The sequence below is a fragment of the Annulohypoxylon maeteangense genome, assembly GCF_022496945.1.
Source record: "Annulohypoxylon maeteangense strain CBS 123835 unplaced genomic scaffold GGS22scaffold_16, whole genome shotgun sequence".
In the NCBI taxonomy this organism is placed as follows: Eukaryota; Fungi; Ascomycota; class Sordariomycetes; order Xylariales; family Hypoxylaceae; genus Annulohypoxylon; species Annulohypoxylon maeteangense.
Window position 1 is genome coordinate 504,780 of NW_025953263.1, and position 15,050 is coordinate 519,829.

General features: G+C 47.4%; 5 protein-coding genes across 5 annotated transcripts; 1 reads left to right on the forward strand and 4 right to left on the reverse strand.

Annotated features, from left to right (window-relative positions):
• Positions 1-156: 156 nt before the first annotated feature.
• Positions 157-2,275, reverse strand: GGS22DRAFT_191411 (uncharacterized protein; the record flags this gene model as incomplete). Its single annotated transcript, XM_047965120.1, has 4 exons — positions 157-259; positions 309-919; positions 978-1,391; positions 1,451-2,275. The coding sequence occupies 4 exons, from the start codon at positions 2,273-2,275 to the stop codon at positions 157-159; spliced, it is 1,953 nt and encodes a 650-aa protein (XP_047816075.1).
• A 1,439-nt stretch (positions 2,276-3,714) lies between these two features.
• Positions 3,715-6,156, reverse strand: GGS22DRAFT_170532 (uncharacterized protein). Its single transcript, XM_047962454.1, has 2 exons — positions 5,592-6,156; positions 3,715-5,489 (listed from the first exon to the last, which is right to left on the reverse strand). Exons 1-2 carry the CDS (start codon positions 5,826-5,828, stop codon positions 4,161-4,163), a joined length of 1,566 nt encoding a protein of 521 aa, XP_047816076.1. The 5' UTR covers positions 5,829-6,156; the 3' UTR covers positions 3,715-4,160.
• Positions 6,157-9,065: 2,909 nt separating this feature from the next.
• GGS22DRAFT_49566 (alpha/beta-hydrolase) lies at positions 9,066-10,706 on the reverse strand. Its single transcript, XM_047967245.1, has 2 exons — positions 10,016-10,706; positions 9,066-9,955 (listed from the first exon to the last, which is right to left on the reverse strand). The coding sequence occupies exons 1-2, from the start codon at positions 10,458-10,460 to the stop codon at positions 9,234-9,236; spliced, it is 1,167 nt and encodes a 388-aa protein (XP_047816077.1). The 5' UTR covers positions 10,461-10,706; the 3' UTR covers positions 9,066-9,233.
• A 394-nt stretch (positions 10,707-11,100) lies between these two features.
• On the forward strand, positions 11,101-12,406 carry GGS22DRAFT_191414 (protein phosphatases PP1 regulatory subunit sds22; the record flags this gene model as incomplete). Its single annotated transcript, XM_047965121.1, has 3 exons — positions 11,101-11,353; positions 11,451-12,329; positions 12,387-12,406. The coding sequence occupies 3 exons, from the start codon at positions 11,101-11,103 to the stop codon at positions 12,404-12,406; spliced, it is 1,152 nt and encodes a 383-aa protein (XP_047816078.1).
• A 555-nt stretch (positions 12,407-12,961) lies between these two features.
• GGS22DRAFT_181228 (Aldo/keto reductase) lies at positions 12,962-14,336 on the reverse strand (the record flags this gene model as incomplete). The annotated part of the gene is made up of 3 exons (XM_047963846.1): positions 12,962-12,997; positions 13,125-13,915; positions 14,195-14,336. 3 exons carry the CDS (start codon positions 14,334-14,336, stop codon positions 12,962-12,964), a joined length of 969 nt encoding a protein of 322 aa, XP_047816079.1.
• Positions 14,337-15,050: the final 714 nt, after the last annotated feature.

Consider the following 15,050-nt stretch of genomic DNA (forward strand, 5'->3'; position numbering starts at 1 on the left):
TCCTTCTATAGTAAAGAGATGCTCTTAGTATAAGACTAATGCGATATGTGGTAGCAAATAGCTCGATGTTGATGTGTTATTCGTCCTCGCGACATTTGCCACGGAAGAGAAACCCAGTATCTTCATCTTGATATGTAGAAGCTGAACTCTCGGCGTTTAGTCTGATTTAGCTGAAGGCCCCCTATCAGACTCGTCGTCTAATAGCTCATACCACGGTGGCATAGATTGGTCGTTGAGGCTTCCTCTTAAAGTTCTTCCGCTTTCATATACTAGGTAAGTATACCCACGATGCACCGCTATGCACGAACTTGTGTTCGCGTTCCATAAACAACCATTCCCATGTTCCAGACCACGGCATGTCGATGTAAACCTTGCAGCCGTCTTCCTCGCAAGGTGGTGCGTCCTTGGGCACAAGTTCGATGTCCAAATTCACACAATCATAACAACTTGAGAGGCCTCTGAATGGATCATGTAGGCAGTTGGAACGTTTCAGGCGCAGACTGCCCGAGTTGTCAATCACGCGTATCGGCTCGGTTGCCCAATCAAAGCGCCACTCGCCCATGCACTCCTTATGGCCATCCTCATATTCGAGAAGCGCGCCGATTAGTTGCTTAGGACCAGAGCCGCTCTTACGGCATGGGACAATACGCGTAACTCCTTCCATATCACAGCGAGTGTAGTACCAAGAGTTAGAAGAGTAGTCTCTGAACCTATTCGTGAGTATTGACTGGGGTATCTCTTTTTTCATTGGTTCGTCCTCGGATTCATATGCCAGTAGAGTCATCGTCTCACCCTTGCCCTTGTCAAAAAAGATTTTTGATGGTTCACTTGGTGGTCCATAGACTCTCTGAAAATCGGTGTTGAGCATCAATGTGCGGTGATCTCCGAGAACGCCGATTCGCCCGTGGTTGGTGATGAACTAGGAGCCACAGGTCAGTATATCGTTAAAATACTAATGGGGATACGTATCCTCCTACCATTAATCCAAAGTAACTAGTCTTTATATGTTCGTTAATTTTCTCAAAGCGACAGATCTCGGTCACCAACTCGCCTTGGTTAATTGGCATATAAACCCACGTAACTGGATGGAGCGGGTTGACTTCGCCGTACATGCTGAAATCCGAGCCTCGAAAATGCGAAAATATCGCTACAACGCCGTATCCGCCCACAGCAGCCGAATATCCGATAATATCTGGATGGTTGCAGTCAAATGAATCCATCTGTGGATACCCTCCGTACTTCACATTCTTTGGGAATCCCTCGAATAGGGGCTCTAGGGTTCTGATATTCAAGAGAGTGTTTGGAGGTGCTTTCCAATCTCTGAAACGCGCGATGTTCTGCGGTTCGCATTCATAGTCATTACCGATGACTATATCTCTTACTTTGAGGCCCTGTCTCTTTGTTAGATACTAGAGAATTAAAACATCTCGGTGGACTTCATATTACTTACATCACCCCTGACTCTAACGCTCTGAATTCCATCCGAGTCTGAGATATGTCGAACCCACACTCCTAATGGTATGAACCGGTTTGGCGGCTGATGTTCCTCGTCGGCGGTGAACAAGACATCACGAATGCCAAAGTGGTCTTCAAGGATATAGCCCTGTCTAATAGTTCCGGTATCCTGACCTCGAAGGATGAGAGTATCGCGGTGTCCCATAGGGCCTCCGGCATTGCGAACTGACTTCAGGTAGCGGATCCCTTCGAACATGACATACTCAGCATATACGTCTTTGTCAAAGTAGATCCTGGAATTTGGTGTTGGATCACCAAAGGTCTGTTCAAATGCTGTAACGATTACAGATTCTCGGATGAGGTAACTGGCTATCATGCCCCAAGTCTCATTAGGCAGCGTCATCGGCCACTGCTCCTTCTTCAACTTCCCGGCCAACAAGTTGCGCAGACGGCCAGCTCGCTCTTTTTCTTGCATTCCCCATAGTGGGGGACAAAAGCTGAAACGCGTGGCTCTCTCAAAGTTGGGGGAAATGGCTCTCTCAAAGTATTCGGAAAGGGCTCGAGTTTTGTAGGTGTCAAGTGCGAACTTCCAACACTCAGGGTGATAACAATCGGCGTCAAATTCTGTCTGGCAGTGATCACTGACACAGCTGCAAAGGATCATTTCCGAGAGTCTTTGGCTTGTTCCACACCGGAGGGGAAAGTAATTATCCCATCTGGCGATTCTGAAGAGATCGAACTCTCGCAGTCCGAAAGAACATAGTCTACATCGGGGTTCCCGGATGCAGACTATGGTTCCCACATCGTCATCGTAGATCATGGTCGATGAATGGTGATGATGTCTTAAAATAGGTATGGGCTGCGTGGATAAAGGAGGGTTGAACGATATGTTAAAGACGTGGATATGTGAGTACGATATTATTGACGATGGTTAATGAATGAAAGAAAGAAGCGTATGATATCTCGTACTGATCGAATATCTAATGATGTTCCGTTGCGGGTAATAGAGATCGCCGATGCAGGGAATAATAAATGATGTTTGTTGGTGTGGTGTGAATATTGTATGAAAGAAAGAGCTTGAGTTGCGGTCGGTTCAGTGGTGTTATATAGAAAACACTATGCCCTAGGGCTAACGCCCATAACAGTGAAAACATTTAGAGTTTTTAAGGTTTTCGTTCTTCCTCTCCATCTTGCACTGTAATTCGAATGAAAAGTTGCAGTCACAACCCCTTACTCAACCTTGCACCTTCTTTCTTTCGCCCAGACTATGGGTCGATGTAGTGTTGAGGGAAGGTGCAACCAGGCGACTGTTGTCACCTACAAATTTTTAGAAGGACGTTTTGACAATAATCCAAGATGTTCGGATGAAAATCATGTTTATCTAGGAAAGAGTGGCAATACTGCAGAGTGATTGGAGTGATTAGAAAAACTTTTACTGTGTATTAACATACATGTTTTACGAAGCTCAGGCCACAAACACCTCACATGGTTAGAACAGGCAGTAAGAATATACATGATAGTATCATCGATCCTTCTAATCAAAGGTCTAGCCGATTGAATTTCAAGTATGACTCCTCCGTATTTGCTGTCTAACGTGCGTAGATTGCTATACTTTTTGACTTGCAGCTTCCTCTAGTTTCCTAGGGATAACTGAAGAATAATACTGGGCAGGTACGGGACTTCACAAGATTTAGTGGAATAAATCTAAAAATACCTATGGAAGAGCTAAGATTAGAGATTGTCAATGGATTTACGCCATTGATGTATTATCAGCTGTATTTATACCTCCGTATGTGATATTTTGAAGTACAGGTAGCACTTGAGTGTACTTTGCCTTACAACAACTACATAATTTAGTCAAAGACATCTATTACATTTATCCCTTCGGGTTTCTAAACAAAGTACCTATATATGCAGATATATAACTTTGAATTGTGACTAGCTACATTCATAGTTAGATATTCTATGTTGATGATGGATTCTACCGAGAGACGCAACCGTAAACAATGTTCTCCATTTTGAGGGTTCATTGAATAAGAGACCTAACCTATGGGGTTGTTGAGGATGTTACTAACATTAACTAAAAATCAATTGGTATGGTATGATTTTTTTTTATATAAGAGGTAGGATTATCTATGATTGAACTATTGCTCATATTCGTAAGATATAATATCCATTGAGGATATCTAGGTACGTGAGGTCTAAAAACAATACAAAACGTTCCAATACCAACTCCATTATCACAATTAACATCAAAAACATCTATTCAATCCACCGTCAGAATGTTTGAAGACAGTCTTTAAATGGATACTAGGTAGGTAGTCACATAATCCCATTCACCCAAAATAAATTTCCAATGCGTCACAGTAAGAAGCGTATCTTGTAAGTATTGATTACGCTTCCGTCTGAAGACACGAAATCAAACTACAAGACATCCTATTTACCATAAGAAAAAAACCTGCAATCACGGTAGTCCTCACAGTGCCATAACTGTGAGTTATCCATAGTTGTATTATTTCCTAGAAGAACCAAAAACCACCATTACTTCCGTCGCGGAACGTCTTTATCACACAGTATAGCTACCTATGGATATACAAAATGGTATCGAATCAGAGCAGTACCGTGCCATCAAAGGGGAAGAAAAAAAATCGAATCTCAAATCTAACACTGGATAAAAGAAACCACGGCCGTCCACTCACACGCCCTTAAGTTTTCACATCTATAAGATCATACTGTGAGTCCACGAAATGATGAGCCAGATACGTGTACTCCGTATCCATCTCCTCCTGGACCCTCCTCCAAAGCCCCCTCTTCAACGTCCCAGACAACCAGTAATTACCCGCGGCGTCCTTGCCCACAATCGGGAACGAGTTCCTCGTCGGGATGCCGTCCGCCAAGCCATTAGGTTGGATATACGACGGCCTGCCAACCTTATTCGCACGACGCGCCGGATCGATTCCCGTGCGCACCACGGCAGCCGAAAAGTCCGTCTCGAAGAACTTGGCCTTGCTCCAATTCGACACCATGACAGGCGCCATCTTCGGATCGCCATACAGCGCCGCCTTCCCCCTCTTCCCCGCAGCCAGATCGACGGCGGCCCGCGCCTCAACTTGTTGACGGGTGCCTTGCTCAGCGATGGATCTTCGCACCGCAGCCGCCGTATAACCCAGGGGTCTCGCAAACAAATCCCGCATCGAAACGAAAGCATACACGCCCGCGACCGCATTGCCCACATACGCATGCGTGGGAGGCAGCAAATCCTTCGCGAGAACCGAGCGCATGCCAAACGCATTCATAATTGAAACCGTCTGCTCCGTCCTCCTAAGCGGCAGCATCGCCAACCGCGTGATCCAACTCGACAGCACATCGCCCTCACTAACAAACGGCTTAACCTGAACCTCCTTCTCCCCCTCCAGCACCGGCGCCTGCGCGAGCAGATACTCCATCGCGCCGCGGTGCAAGCTCCGCACGTGCGAGCCGGGAATGCAGACCATCCGGGTCTCCTCGCCGCGTGCCCAGAATAGCGTCGTCCAGATATATGAGATGGCGAACATGAGAGCCTGAAGGGGCGACAGTCGACGGTGCGCTAGCACGTACGGCTCTTCGGGGTTCGAACCTAGCGGCTCGAGTGGGTCCTGTAGTACCCCCGCCAGCGGCTTGACGTCGTCGTCGCGGCCTTCGAGAACGGCTATCCATGCGTCTAGCAGTGCGCGCCGTCCCATTGCGTCGAGGAGCGTGTGTGGCCATGATAGCGAAACGACTGTTGCGTCCGTGAAGGTCACGATGTGTAGGCTTAGCTGCGGTAGGTCTGAGTACAGGTAATCAGCCAGCCTACGCGGCGCACCCCATCGCCGGAGTAGTGGTGCATAATCCTCGGGGTCGCTCAGTACGCTCGGCTTTGAAGTCGGTCGGGGGATTCGGCTACCAGTGGGGTGTCTGTAGATCTCGGTGTCATGGGCGGCATGTGAGTACGTGAACGCGGGCCTCTTCTCGTCGAAGACCTCTGGGATATGATATTCAAGTCTTCCTTCGGTCTGCAGGTCACACTTTAGTTTAGAGAGCTATTAAAGTAGTTGCTAGGGCCTAGCTCCCTCGATGCAGATCGTAGCAAGGGAGGGGGGGAGAGCGGGGCGTACGTTAAGCCTCAGTCTAGCACCTAGCTTTCGCCAGTCGCGGCGGCTTAGGAGTTTGTCCAGCGATATGCGTAGTTTCTCCGGATCCAACACGTCGTCGAACCGCATCGTAAACTCGACGATGACCTTCCTCGTGAGAGGTGTGTCGTCGAACCGGTGCAGAGGGACGACCGTATCCGACGCTATCATCGGCGGCGGCCTCTGGACCTCTTTGCTGCTACTAGAGAGTAGGTTCCCCATATTGCGTGATGTCCAGGCTGTTTGTTGTTTGCCGCCGGAAGGGACTAAGACAAGGAGGTATGTTATGTTTCTAAATAACTTGTCCCTACAACCGGGGTTGCCCACGGGGTAATAAAGCACAGGACCGGCCCGGCCAGTTGGTCGGCCGTTGTATTCCACCAACACCTAACCATTCGGGAAAATGGTGATGCAAATCAACTTGTTTATCGTCTAGAACAGTTGATATCCGAGATATACAGCCTATTCCCTGACGATCGTTAACATGTTAGAATCCCGGATCCACAGGAATATATAACATCGTCAATAGCAACGTGACATGTTTGTAGTTAGTTCTGCATACGCGGGAAAGTCTCGATAGGAGCAATAGGAGAAATTTCAAAGGTCCTTATTGGCCCTACCACCCACCTTCCCCTTTGCGCACAGTCGATAGCTTCGAAACAGTTGCTACGGCAGCTCTTGGCAGCTCTTGGCAAGAGCAAGGACTTCGACGCGGCTTGCGTAATGCTGCCATTTTCGGTGGAAAGCCATCACCTCGATAGCGTGTTCCCATGCGCGATCAAGGTCTCGGAAAAGGAGAGGCGCTAGAGGTAGCTGGCTAAAAACGTCTTATACAAGCCAATTTGGAAGATCAATTACCTCTCTAGGGACATGCCGAAACCTTGTACAGCCTCAAGTCCAGGAAAAAGCAAAGGGACAAGAAAGAAAAAAAAAACTAACTCAGCCCCCCAACAGTCGAACGATCGCCCGCAGGGTCCGTTGATCTCATATTACTACTATGTACAATACAGCGTAGGATATCCCAGCGGAAACATCCGCGCAAGTTATCGGCTCCTCACAAATGTTTTGAGCATGACGTGGGGGCTCTGGGATAGATGCTTAGATACCGCGCGAGGGTATAAATGCATGCAGGAATCCAGGGTGTATGCGACCATCCAATGCGACGAAGAATCCCTTGATCTGGTAGGTGGAACAGGGATGATCTACCGAGCCTGCGAGCCCAAGTCGTGAAAATAACGTTATCTCGATGATCATATTGGCGATCAGTTTCATTTACTGAGGTAGCATCTCGTAGCAATTTACCGGGTAAGAAGACATAGGTACGCTAGATATATTGGTGTTTTGGTGGCTAGAACCTCCCAAGACATTTCGTCCAACGTCCTGAATATATTAGTAAGAAAATAGCTGCATTTTTCGTTGTGTGAAAGGTTCTTGTTTAAATAATTCATCATCGCAGGTCTTAAAGATCTTATGGACGACATCCTCGTAGGGCCGCGTATCGACATCTGGGGAAATGATCTCACGGAGCCATCCCCCGAAATCGCCGGGGCTCATTAGCCGGACCTAACAAAAGCGGGTTTAGCAACGTTCGACATCGACTAACACGATGGCGTAACCCTCGTTAAGCATATATCGGCATCGTGTTCCTTGTCCCTGTATTCATTTCCCAGCTTGACAGCAGCTTATTTTATCTCGAGAATGTCACTGGAATGTTACTAGAAAGGTTAGGTAGTGTGCCAGGTTTCATTAAAATAAAACGATGACATGCTGGCCTTGGCCCCGGATTCGCCCCAATTGCCTAGCTATCCTAGATTTAATGCGGAAAAGACATATGACGGAACTTGGTCTTCCTTGTTTACTCATGGCTTACGACGGGCGGGTGCTTGCTTCAGCCACATCGGGTAGAAGTGTTGGAGATGAAGTACACGGCGAGAATGAGAAGGCGCCACAAGCAGGGTTTGTACGACAAGGTCTGGAAGGAGATTCGTTCTTCAACCGAGTAGGATGGATCTGTTTTGTGCAAGTATCCGCTGTCGAACGCGAATGTCAAGAATTTCGTCCCATCAAAAGTCTGACTCAATTTAAATATGACTTTACCAACACACGGGCTGCCGCATCGTGAACCCGGTGTCTACGCAGGGTCCTATCACAGACATCCGAAACTTGCGTATCCTAAGACATGCAGAGGACCACTTAGAACCCGTTAATTCGCTTTTCATCTATATTTAAAGGCGCGGCATTCGCATGTTATCATGGTTATAATGGGAAATATACGACCATGACTTGAATATTGTGTGGGTCTAGTTACTGGTTACTAGATATTAAACACGGACAGGCTGGTACAACTTACTAGCATAGAAGCCTAAGCTTTGCGCCCCTGTGATAAATTCGGGTGCGCCAGCATTTGGAGATAGGAGATCCTGCCATTTGCGGCGGAAGAATTTTGTGATTTTATATGCAGAACGGGATCCTAGTACACCAAGCCCGGAGGGCGTCGATTATAAACAATAACCCGGAACTTTTTCTGCCTTGAGGTCTTTAAATGAAGATTGCTTTTTTTTTTTTTTTTTTAAACACCCAGTTGCCGAGCCAATATGACGTCAAATTTGTTGTAAAATACCACATCTAGAGAAAAATGGCAGTAGTGTTAAACAATTTCAAAGGTGCTCCGTTCATTCTACCTAACCCATGATGAATAGGTACCTATGCTGAGATTGATGCAACTAGGTATGTAGGCGACAATGTCTTGGACATTATCCGCGTCAAGAGCACCAAAGTCCGAATAGGTGGAATGATCTAAAACAAGACTCCTCGTCAGAATGGTCATAGCCCGCAAACTTTGCTCGACTCGGGCTTTCGGTGTAGTTTTAGCATTAGGCGTGACGGAGAATTTAATTGCATCTATGATCGGAATAGTATGCAGAAATTTCAGTTGAGCTCCGTCCAGGAAACCCTTGGCGGACCTCCGAGGACAAACATGTATGTGGTGAGGATGCTGTAGTGTCTCATCACACACACGGTATCGCACGTGCGACCACTCGATAGACTGCTGACATTATGAATCCAATGAGATATTTTCGTTCTGGTGTAACCCTCAACACAATAAGGCCAGATATCGTAGGTTTACTATGTTTCCTAGAAGTGATGAAGTTTAGTTTAGGTACTCAGGTGAGTTGTAAGGTCGGATATGTACCTACCTGGAGGATTGAATGCAATTATAATATGTACGAGGCTTGAAAGGTCGATACACTCTTGTTATTTTATATATGTGACTGATCTTATCCAGGATCATGGATGTTGATCTGCCTTGTCGATGCTTAGGGATATCGGATGAGGCTTTATTCCTATTGTAGCTATCGACATCGATACGCTTAAGATCTTGCAAATATCAACCCGTCGTTCCTCGATACTCAATCCAGGTAAATTGAAGAGCTTGGTGGGATGATCGGCAATTCCGTCTTTTAGTGAGTAGTAGGTACCTAAAATGAAGAGATAGTATAGACGAGGTCCCGGACATACTTGACAGGTACTTACACGCGGGTAAAAAAGAACCATTGTATTGAGTATTCCAACGCCATGGACCATAGGTCACAGTGGTATTACCATTAGTGAGGGGGCCAATCAAGTTTAGACACGCGCGGAAGTAATCCTGTGTGACAAGAAATCGGAGACAGCTCTTCTACCTTCACCTCGAAACATGGCGTCGTTGTGAAATGCCCCACCTACTGCTTTTCTAGACACAGGCAATTGAGTGTCCAGACACCTATCATAGAGCTTCTGGCTTAGTTCATGGGGAACGAGTTCATCCTTAGCTGCTTCTAAGATGAATATCTCTGGAGGGTTTCTAGATCCATAGTTTTCGGATATAATTCCTAGATTCTTCCAGCTGTCCAGGTGACTTCGTAGAAACGGCCAAAGATGCCGATAAGGTAACCATCTTTGGGGGTAGAGAACCTCTAGCATGGCACGAATAGACGTGAAGGGGGTTTCGAGAACCAACGAGTCCAGCTGTACATTCGCTGGCATTGGAGTCTGAGCAGCGAGGTTGGTAGCTACTCCCGCGCCAATACTTTGACCCCAGAGCACAAGCTTTGCCGATGGTCTCGACTCACGATCTTCCCCGCCGTAAGTATTGCGATGCATTTGAGAAATCCAATGCAGGGCCGCGGCAGAATCCATATTAATACCTTTTTCGGTTGGCCTGCCTCGTGACGTCCAATAACCTCTGTAGCTAAGGCATACCATAGTGCATCGGATATTCCCGTCGTGCCATTGCATTGACCGTCGCTTCAGCATACACAGCGCCGAAGAGAGATCGGGCAATCGTGGAGGGATCGATGAAGCATTCCCTATCACCGAAGGTTAGCTCATGGAGTCATGTACGCACAGGACAGAGATGCAATGCGGACCCTGGAAATACAAGATATAAAATGCAACACTCGGTTGTACAGATGTTGCACTAGAACCAAGGTCCAAGTCCGCAACGCATAAGGCCAGATCTGTACCGTCCCTAGCGCGCACTCTTTCCTCGCGCCATTGAACACCGGCACATCGACCAATGTAGTCTTGAATCTTCTCCCATCGTGAATTGGGCGGCAACCCGGGCATGAATATGATCTTGTTCTGAAAAATGACAAGCATAAAGCATTTCCAGGTCCAAAGCGCAACGAACAAGCCGCCAAACACTGCTGGCGCAAGCATTAAGCCCTGAAGGCCCTCGACGTGGTACTTTCTTTTGCATGTTAATGTGTTGTTGTTGCTGATGCGGGGTGTCGTGGAAGGTTGTGATGGGATGCTGGCTAACTTGGAGAGGCGCCGAATGGACATTCGGGAGAGGCCGCGAATGAAGAGCATCGTGATTGGGGATTTGAGAACATGATGGAAGTGTCGTTTATGCAAGGTGGAGGGACGCGCGAAATATGCGAGTGGGTGGGTGACTATGACGATGCATTTGCCGACGAATATTCTATGGTCTATATTCTATTTTTTTCTCGTCGTCTTGGTGTTGAAATTGGAAGATTGTAAATTGTAAGTTTGAGTTATGATAAATTAGTTTCATTACATTTGAAAAGCTTGGCCCCTCGCCGTCGCTCCTGCTCCGAACAACCAGAGCTCTTTAATCCTGAGGAAAGAAATACCTAGGTTACTCCCTCAAAATATCGTGACATGAATGTACCTACCTCACGAGATAACAGCGTCATTATCGACCTTAAGGACCCTGCAGTACAGTGATTGCACGTGGTACATGCCGTATCAGGACGATAATCCCCGCTTTTAGCGCTGAAATCGCCTAACTAAAGAGAAGGCTAGAACGTCATTGGGTTGATCGATCCACTATTGTATTATAATGGAACTGGAGCTACGAAATTCAGCCGTCATTTCTCCAAATATTCTACAACTTTCCTCCTTAACCTGTCCGTCTCCGTCTCCATCTCTAAGTCCGAGGTCTCTCGTTTTCCGTCCGTCTTTACAAAACAACACCAAGCGATACGCGATGCCCGGACAAATAAATGAAGAGCCGGTTTCAGAACCACCCTCCCACCACATAGAAGTAGTCGAAGGAGAGTCACATCCCGAGCGGGGAGATGGTCAACAGCCCAGTCCCGGTTTGAGGGATAGCAAAGGCTGGGATGGCAAATTACGAATTGATCGGAACGCTCTCATCCAGAATCCCGAAGCTTTATCAGATCCCGACTATTCTGATGAGGACCACGTAGTCCCGGGCGAAGAGATCAGCGCCGATGAAGGTAAAAAACAACTTCATTTACTTCACCATTTTCTAATAGCATGGGCATGTTGAACCGGTATCATGGAACTTTGTTTGGTGTTGACCACTACTTCTAGATCTTCTCGATGACGAGGATCCCGATACAGACGACGTCAGTCTAGTCCATTCACGAGTCTCTTCTATCCCCGCCCTTCGATTAGAGCGTTTCAAGAAGGCTGTCCGGCTATGTTTACGGCAGAATCTCATCCAACACATTGAGGGGCTATCTGAATTAGGCCTCACCTTGGAGGAACTCGACCTCTACGATAATCTTATTGCTCATATCAGGGGCTTAGACAGCCTAACTAAACTTACCACTCTCGACCTGAGCTTCAATAAAATCAAGCATATCAAGCATATCGAGCACTTGACCGAGCTTACCGATCTCTTCTTCGTCTCCAATAAGATCAGCACAATTGATGGCCTATCAACCCTGACAAAACTCCGACAACTCGAGCTAGGATCTAATAGGATAAGAGAAATCAAGAACCTTGATGCGTTGAAGAATCTGGAAGAGCTCTGGTTAGCGAAGAACAAAATTACCGAGCTCAAAGGCCTTGCCGGCCTACCCAAATTAAGGCTCTTAAGTATTCAGTCCAATCGGATTACGGATCTTTCACCTCTACGCGAAGTTCCCCAGCTAGAAGAACTGTACATCTCGCACAATGCTCTTGAGAGCCTAGTTGGCTTGGACGGGAACCCTAATCTGTCGATTGTCGATATTTCGAATAACATGGTTAAGAGCCTAGAGGGAGTTGGTAATCTGAAGAACATTGAAGAGTTATGGGCAAGCCATAACCAGCTATCCGACTTCGCAGACATTGAGCGGGAGTTGGCCAACAAGGAGAATTTGACAACCGTATACTTTGAGGGAAATCCAGTACAGCTGAAACAACCCGCGCTATATCGGAACAAAGTACGGCTGGCCCTTCCACAAGTACAGCAGATCGATGCTAGTAGGTATCCCATCCAGAAACAAATGTTGAAAAAATACTAATAGAGATTTAATATAGCCTTCGTAAAATCTGTTTAATTGCCTCAATTATAGGTTGAGATGCTCTCTGCGTTAGACGTAAGTCTTCTACACTGCATTAGCACGGCGTTTAGGAGGTTATATCATGAAGGGTTGCTCAGCATCGCGCAAAGATGAGCTCGAGTTCTTGTTTTTGGTTAGGATTTCTTGGAAAGGATACTCGCGCACACTACAGGCATGATTCTCGAATTCGCAAAAAGCGATTAGGACATTTCAATTACAGCAGACAAGGAGAGACAGTCAGTGTAAGACATCAAATTTATGTCAAAGATATCCATAAGCTCACGCAAATGGGAATGTTCGAGTTTTACGGCAATATTCGTCTCGTCAATGTTGATATCAGATACAGGTCAAAAAAGCCTAGTCTAGACACCGTTCTAGCGAGATGCTTCCCATATTCATAAGACTCTACAGTAACACCCGAAGTCTTTGGTATAGAAATTGTGCCAGTCCACGTCGACGAGAAAAAACCCTCCTCTATCGGCATGTCGCTTACGTTTCTCGGATCTAGTCGCGTCGAGTGCCGTAACCCAAGATCCGGTTGAAGAGAGTGATCTAACCAAAGATCCACATCTTCTCCGTGGTAAAGTACTAGACAGGGGCATAATGGTTAGCATTTACCTTAGTGTTAGTGCTAATAGAAATAGTAAATCGGAGGACCGAGGGCAAACTATGCCAATTACATAATGAAGGAACAGTATTTCGAGGCGCAACTTACGTTTGAAGGCTGGTTAAAACGAATACCCGCATCCTTGTCGGTGATGCTGTCGATATCGGCCTGTTCGAGATCGAATCCAGTGCAGTCTAGGTTCTGTGCCATGACCTCGGGGCGAACCGTCTTGGGGATCACGGCGAGTCCACGCTGGGTCGCCCAGCGTAATAGGATTTGCGACGGCTGCTTGCCGTACTTGGTCGCCAGGCTTGTGATCAGATCATCCTTCATTAAGGGTACTAGGGCCTGGGCGTGCTTGAAGCCGAACTCCAGGAAAGAGGCTGGTCCGAAGGATGAATAGGCCGTAACAGCAATGCCCTCCTCTTTAGCGAGACTCAGAAGTTCCTTCTGCACCAGGAATGGGTGATGCTCGATCTGTAGAGAGGCAGGGGGGATCTTGGCATATCGCAGCAAGTCGTAAAGAAGCTGAGCCTGGAAGTTGGAGACACCGATCGACTTCGCAAGGCCCTTTCCAACTAACGATTCCATGGACGCCCAGGTCACATGTAACGGCGTGCTGGATTTTACGATCTGGGACTTGCCGTCGTAGTGCCATCCCGGGGGATATCGCACGGCTGGGTCAACGTATTTGAGTGCGCCGGGGAAATGGATCAGGTATAAGTCGAAGTACTCGAGGCCCCAGTCGGCGAGGGAGCGTCGGATAGCGGGCTCGACCTTATCGCCGTCCTCGAAGACGGGCCATAGTTTGGATGTGATAAAGAGGTCCTCCCGCTTCACGAGACCGTCCTTGATCGCGCGCGCCACGCCCTCGCCACACTCTTTCTCGTTGCCGTAATCTAATATTAAGAAACAACATATTAGCGAATCACGATTCTAACCAGGTTATACGTTGTGTAGCAGCTTGTATAATATAAGTCCACTTCCGGCTAGATTGACTAGATTGACAGAGGTTTCCGATCTGGCCGAGATGCATGCAAAGGGATCAGGGGTACCCCTGGCTGCATTGGCTGGCGGGGTAATGATATCCGAGGAGGGGCTTTTCTTTGCTTATTCTCTCATCGCCAACCTTCAAAATGCGGATGAAAGCTATGTGGGAGGTTACGGATTCGACTCACCGCAGGCGCCATCGAACAGTCTGTAACCGGTTTTGATGGCATTGTAGACAGTATCCGCAGCAGTAGCGTTGTCGACCTTCCACAAACCGAAACCCACCTGGGGCATCTCGTGGCCGCTGCTCAGCTTGATAGTCGGACCCATTGTGGTGGTTGACCTAATATTGATGTAACGACGGATGGTAGTAGTTGGTTGGTAGTTCGATATCCCAGAACACCTCTCTGGCGCAATGAAGCGACGGGACAGTAGACGAGAATAACGAGAAGATGGGAGGATGAAAGATCGCATGGCTCCTCACGGGACACGGTTGGCGGGAGCAAGTATGCTTTATACCTTCTGCTCTCTACTGACACGAAAGTAAATAAGCTACCTTGCTGTCTGGCCGTCTACTTTACATTAAGCAACATAGCCTTACTACCCGCAACCACACAATACATTTCCCAATGTGGAGATAACCGCTTGTTAAAGAACGTCTCGCTAGAGATCGATGGGGGGAAATATGGGCTAGCTGTACCTCGCCGAACAAATCCCATAACACTGCAGTACTATCGTGGACTCATCTGACTCAACTGATTGGCGTGGATAATACCTACTCACGATCAGACGAACTCTGGTCTCCGAGTAAATATGATGGGGGGCATCAGCTCTCTTTCATTCGCTCGTTTAAACGCAGGTCCTTAGGTCCCAGAGTCAGCGGCCATTGACGATCCAATATCTTCCAGAGGGGAAATGGGGGGGAATCAAAAGCTCGCTAGTGACAGGGCCGACGAAGATCGCATCTCATGCGCTATCTGCTGGAGAACCCCCAACTAGTAACGCGAATGGCGCGACTGGCGATTCCTGATTTGCCTGGGGAGA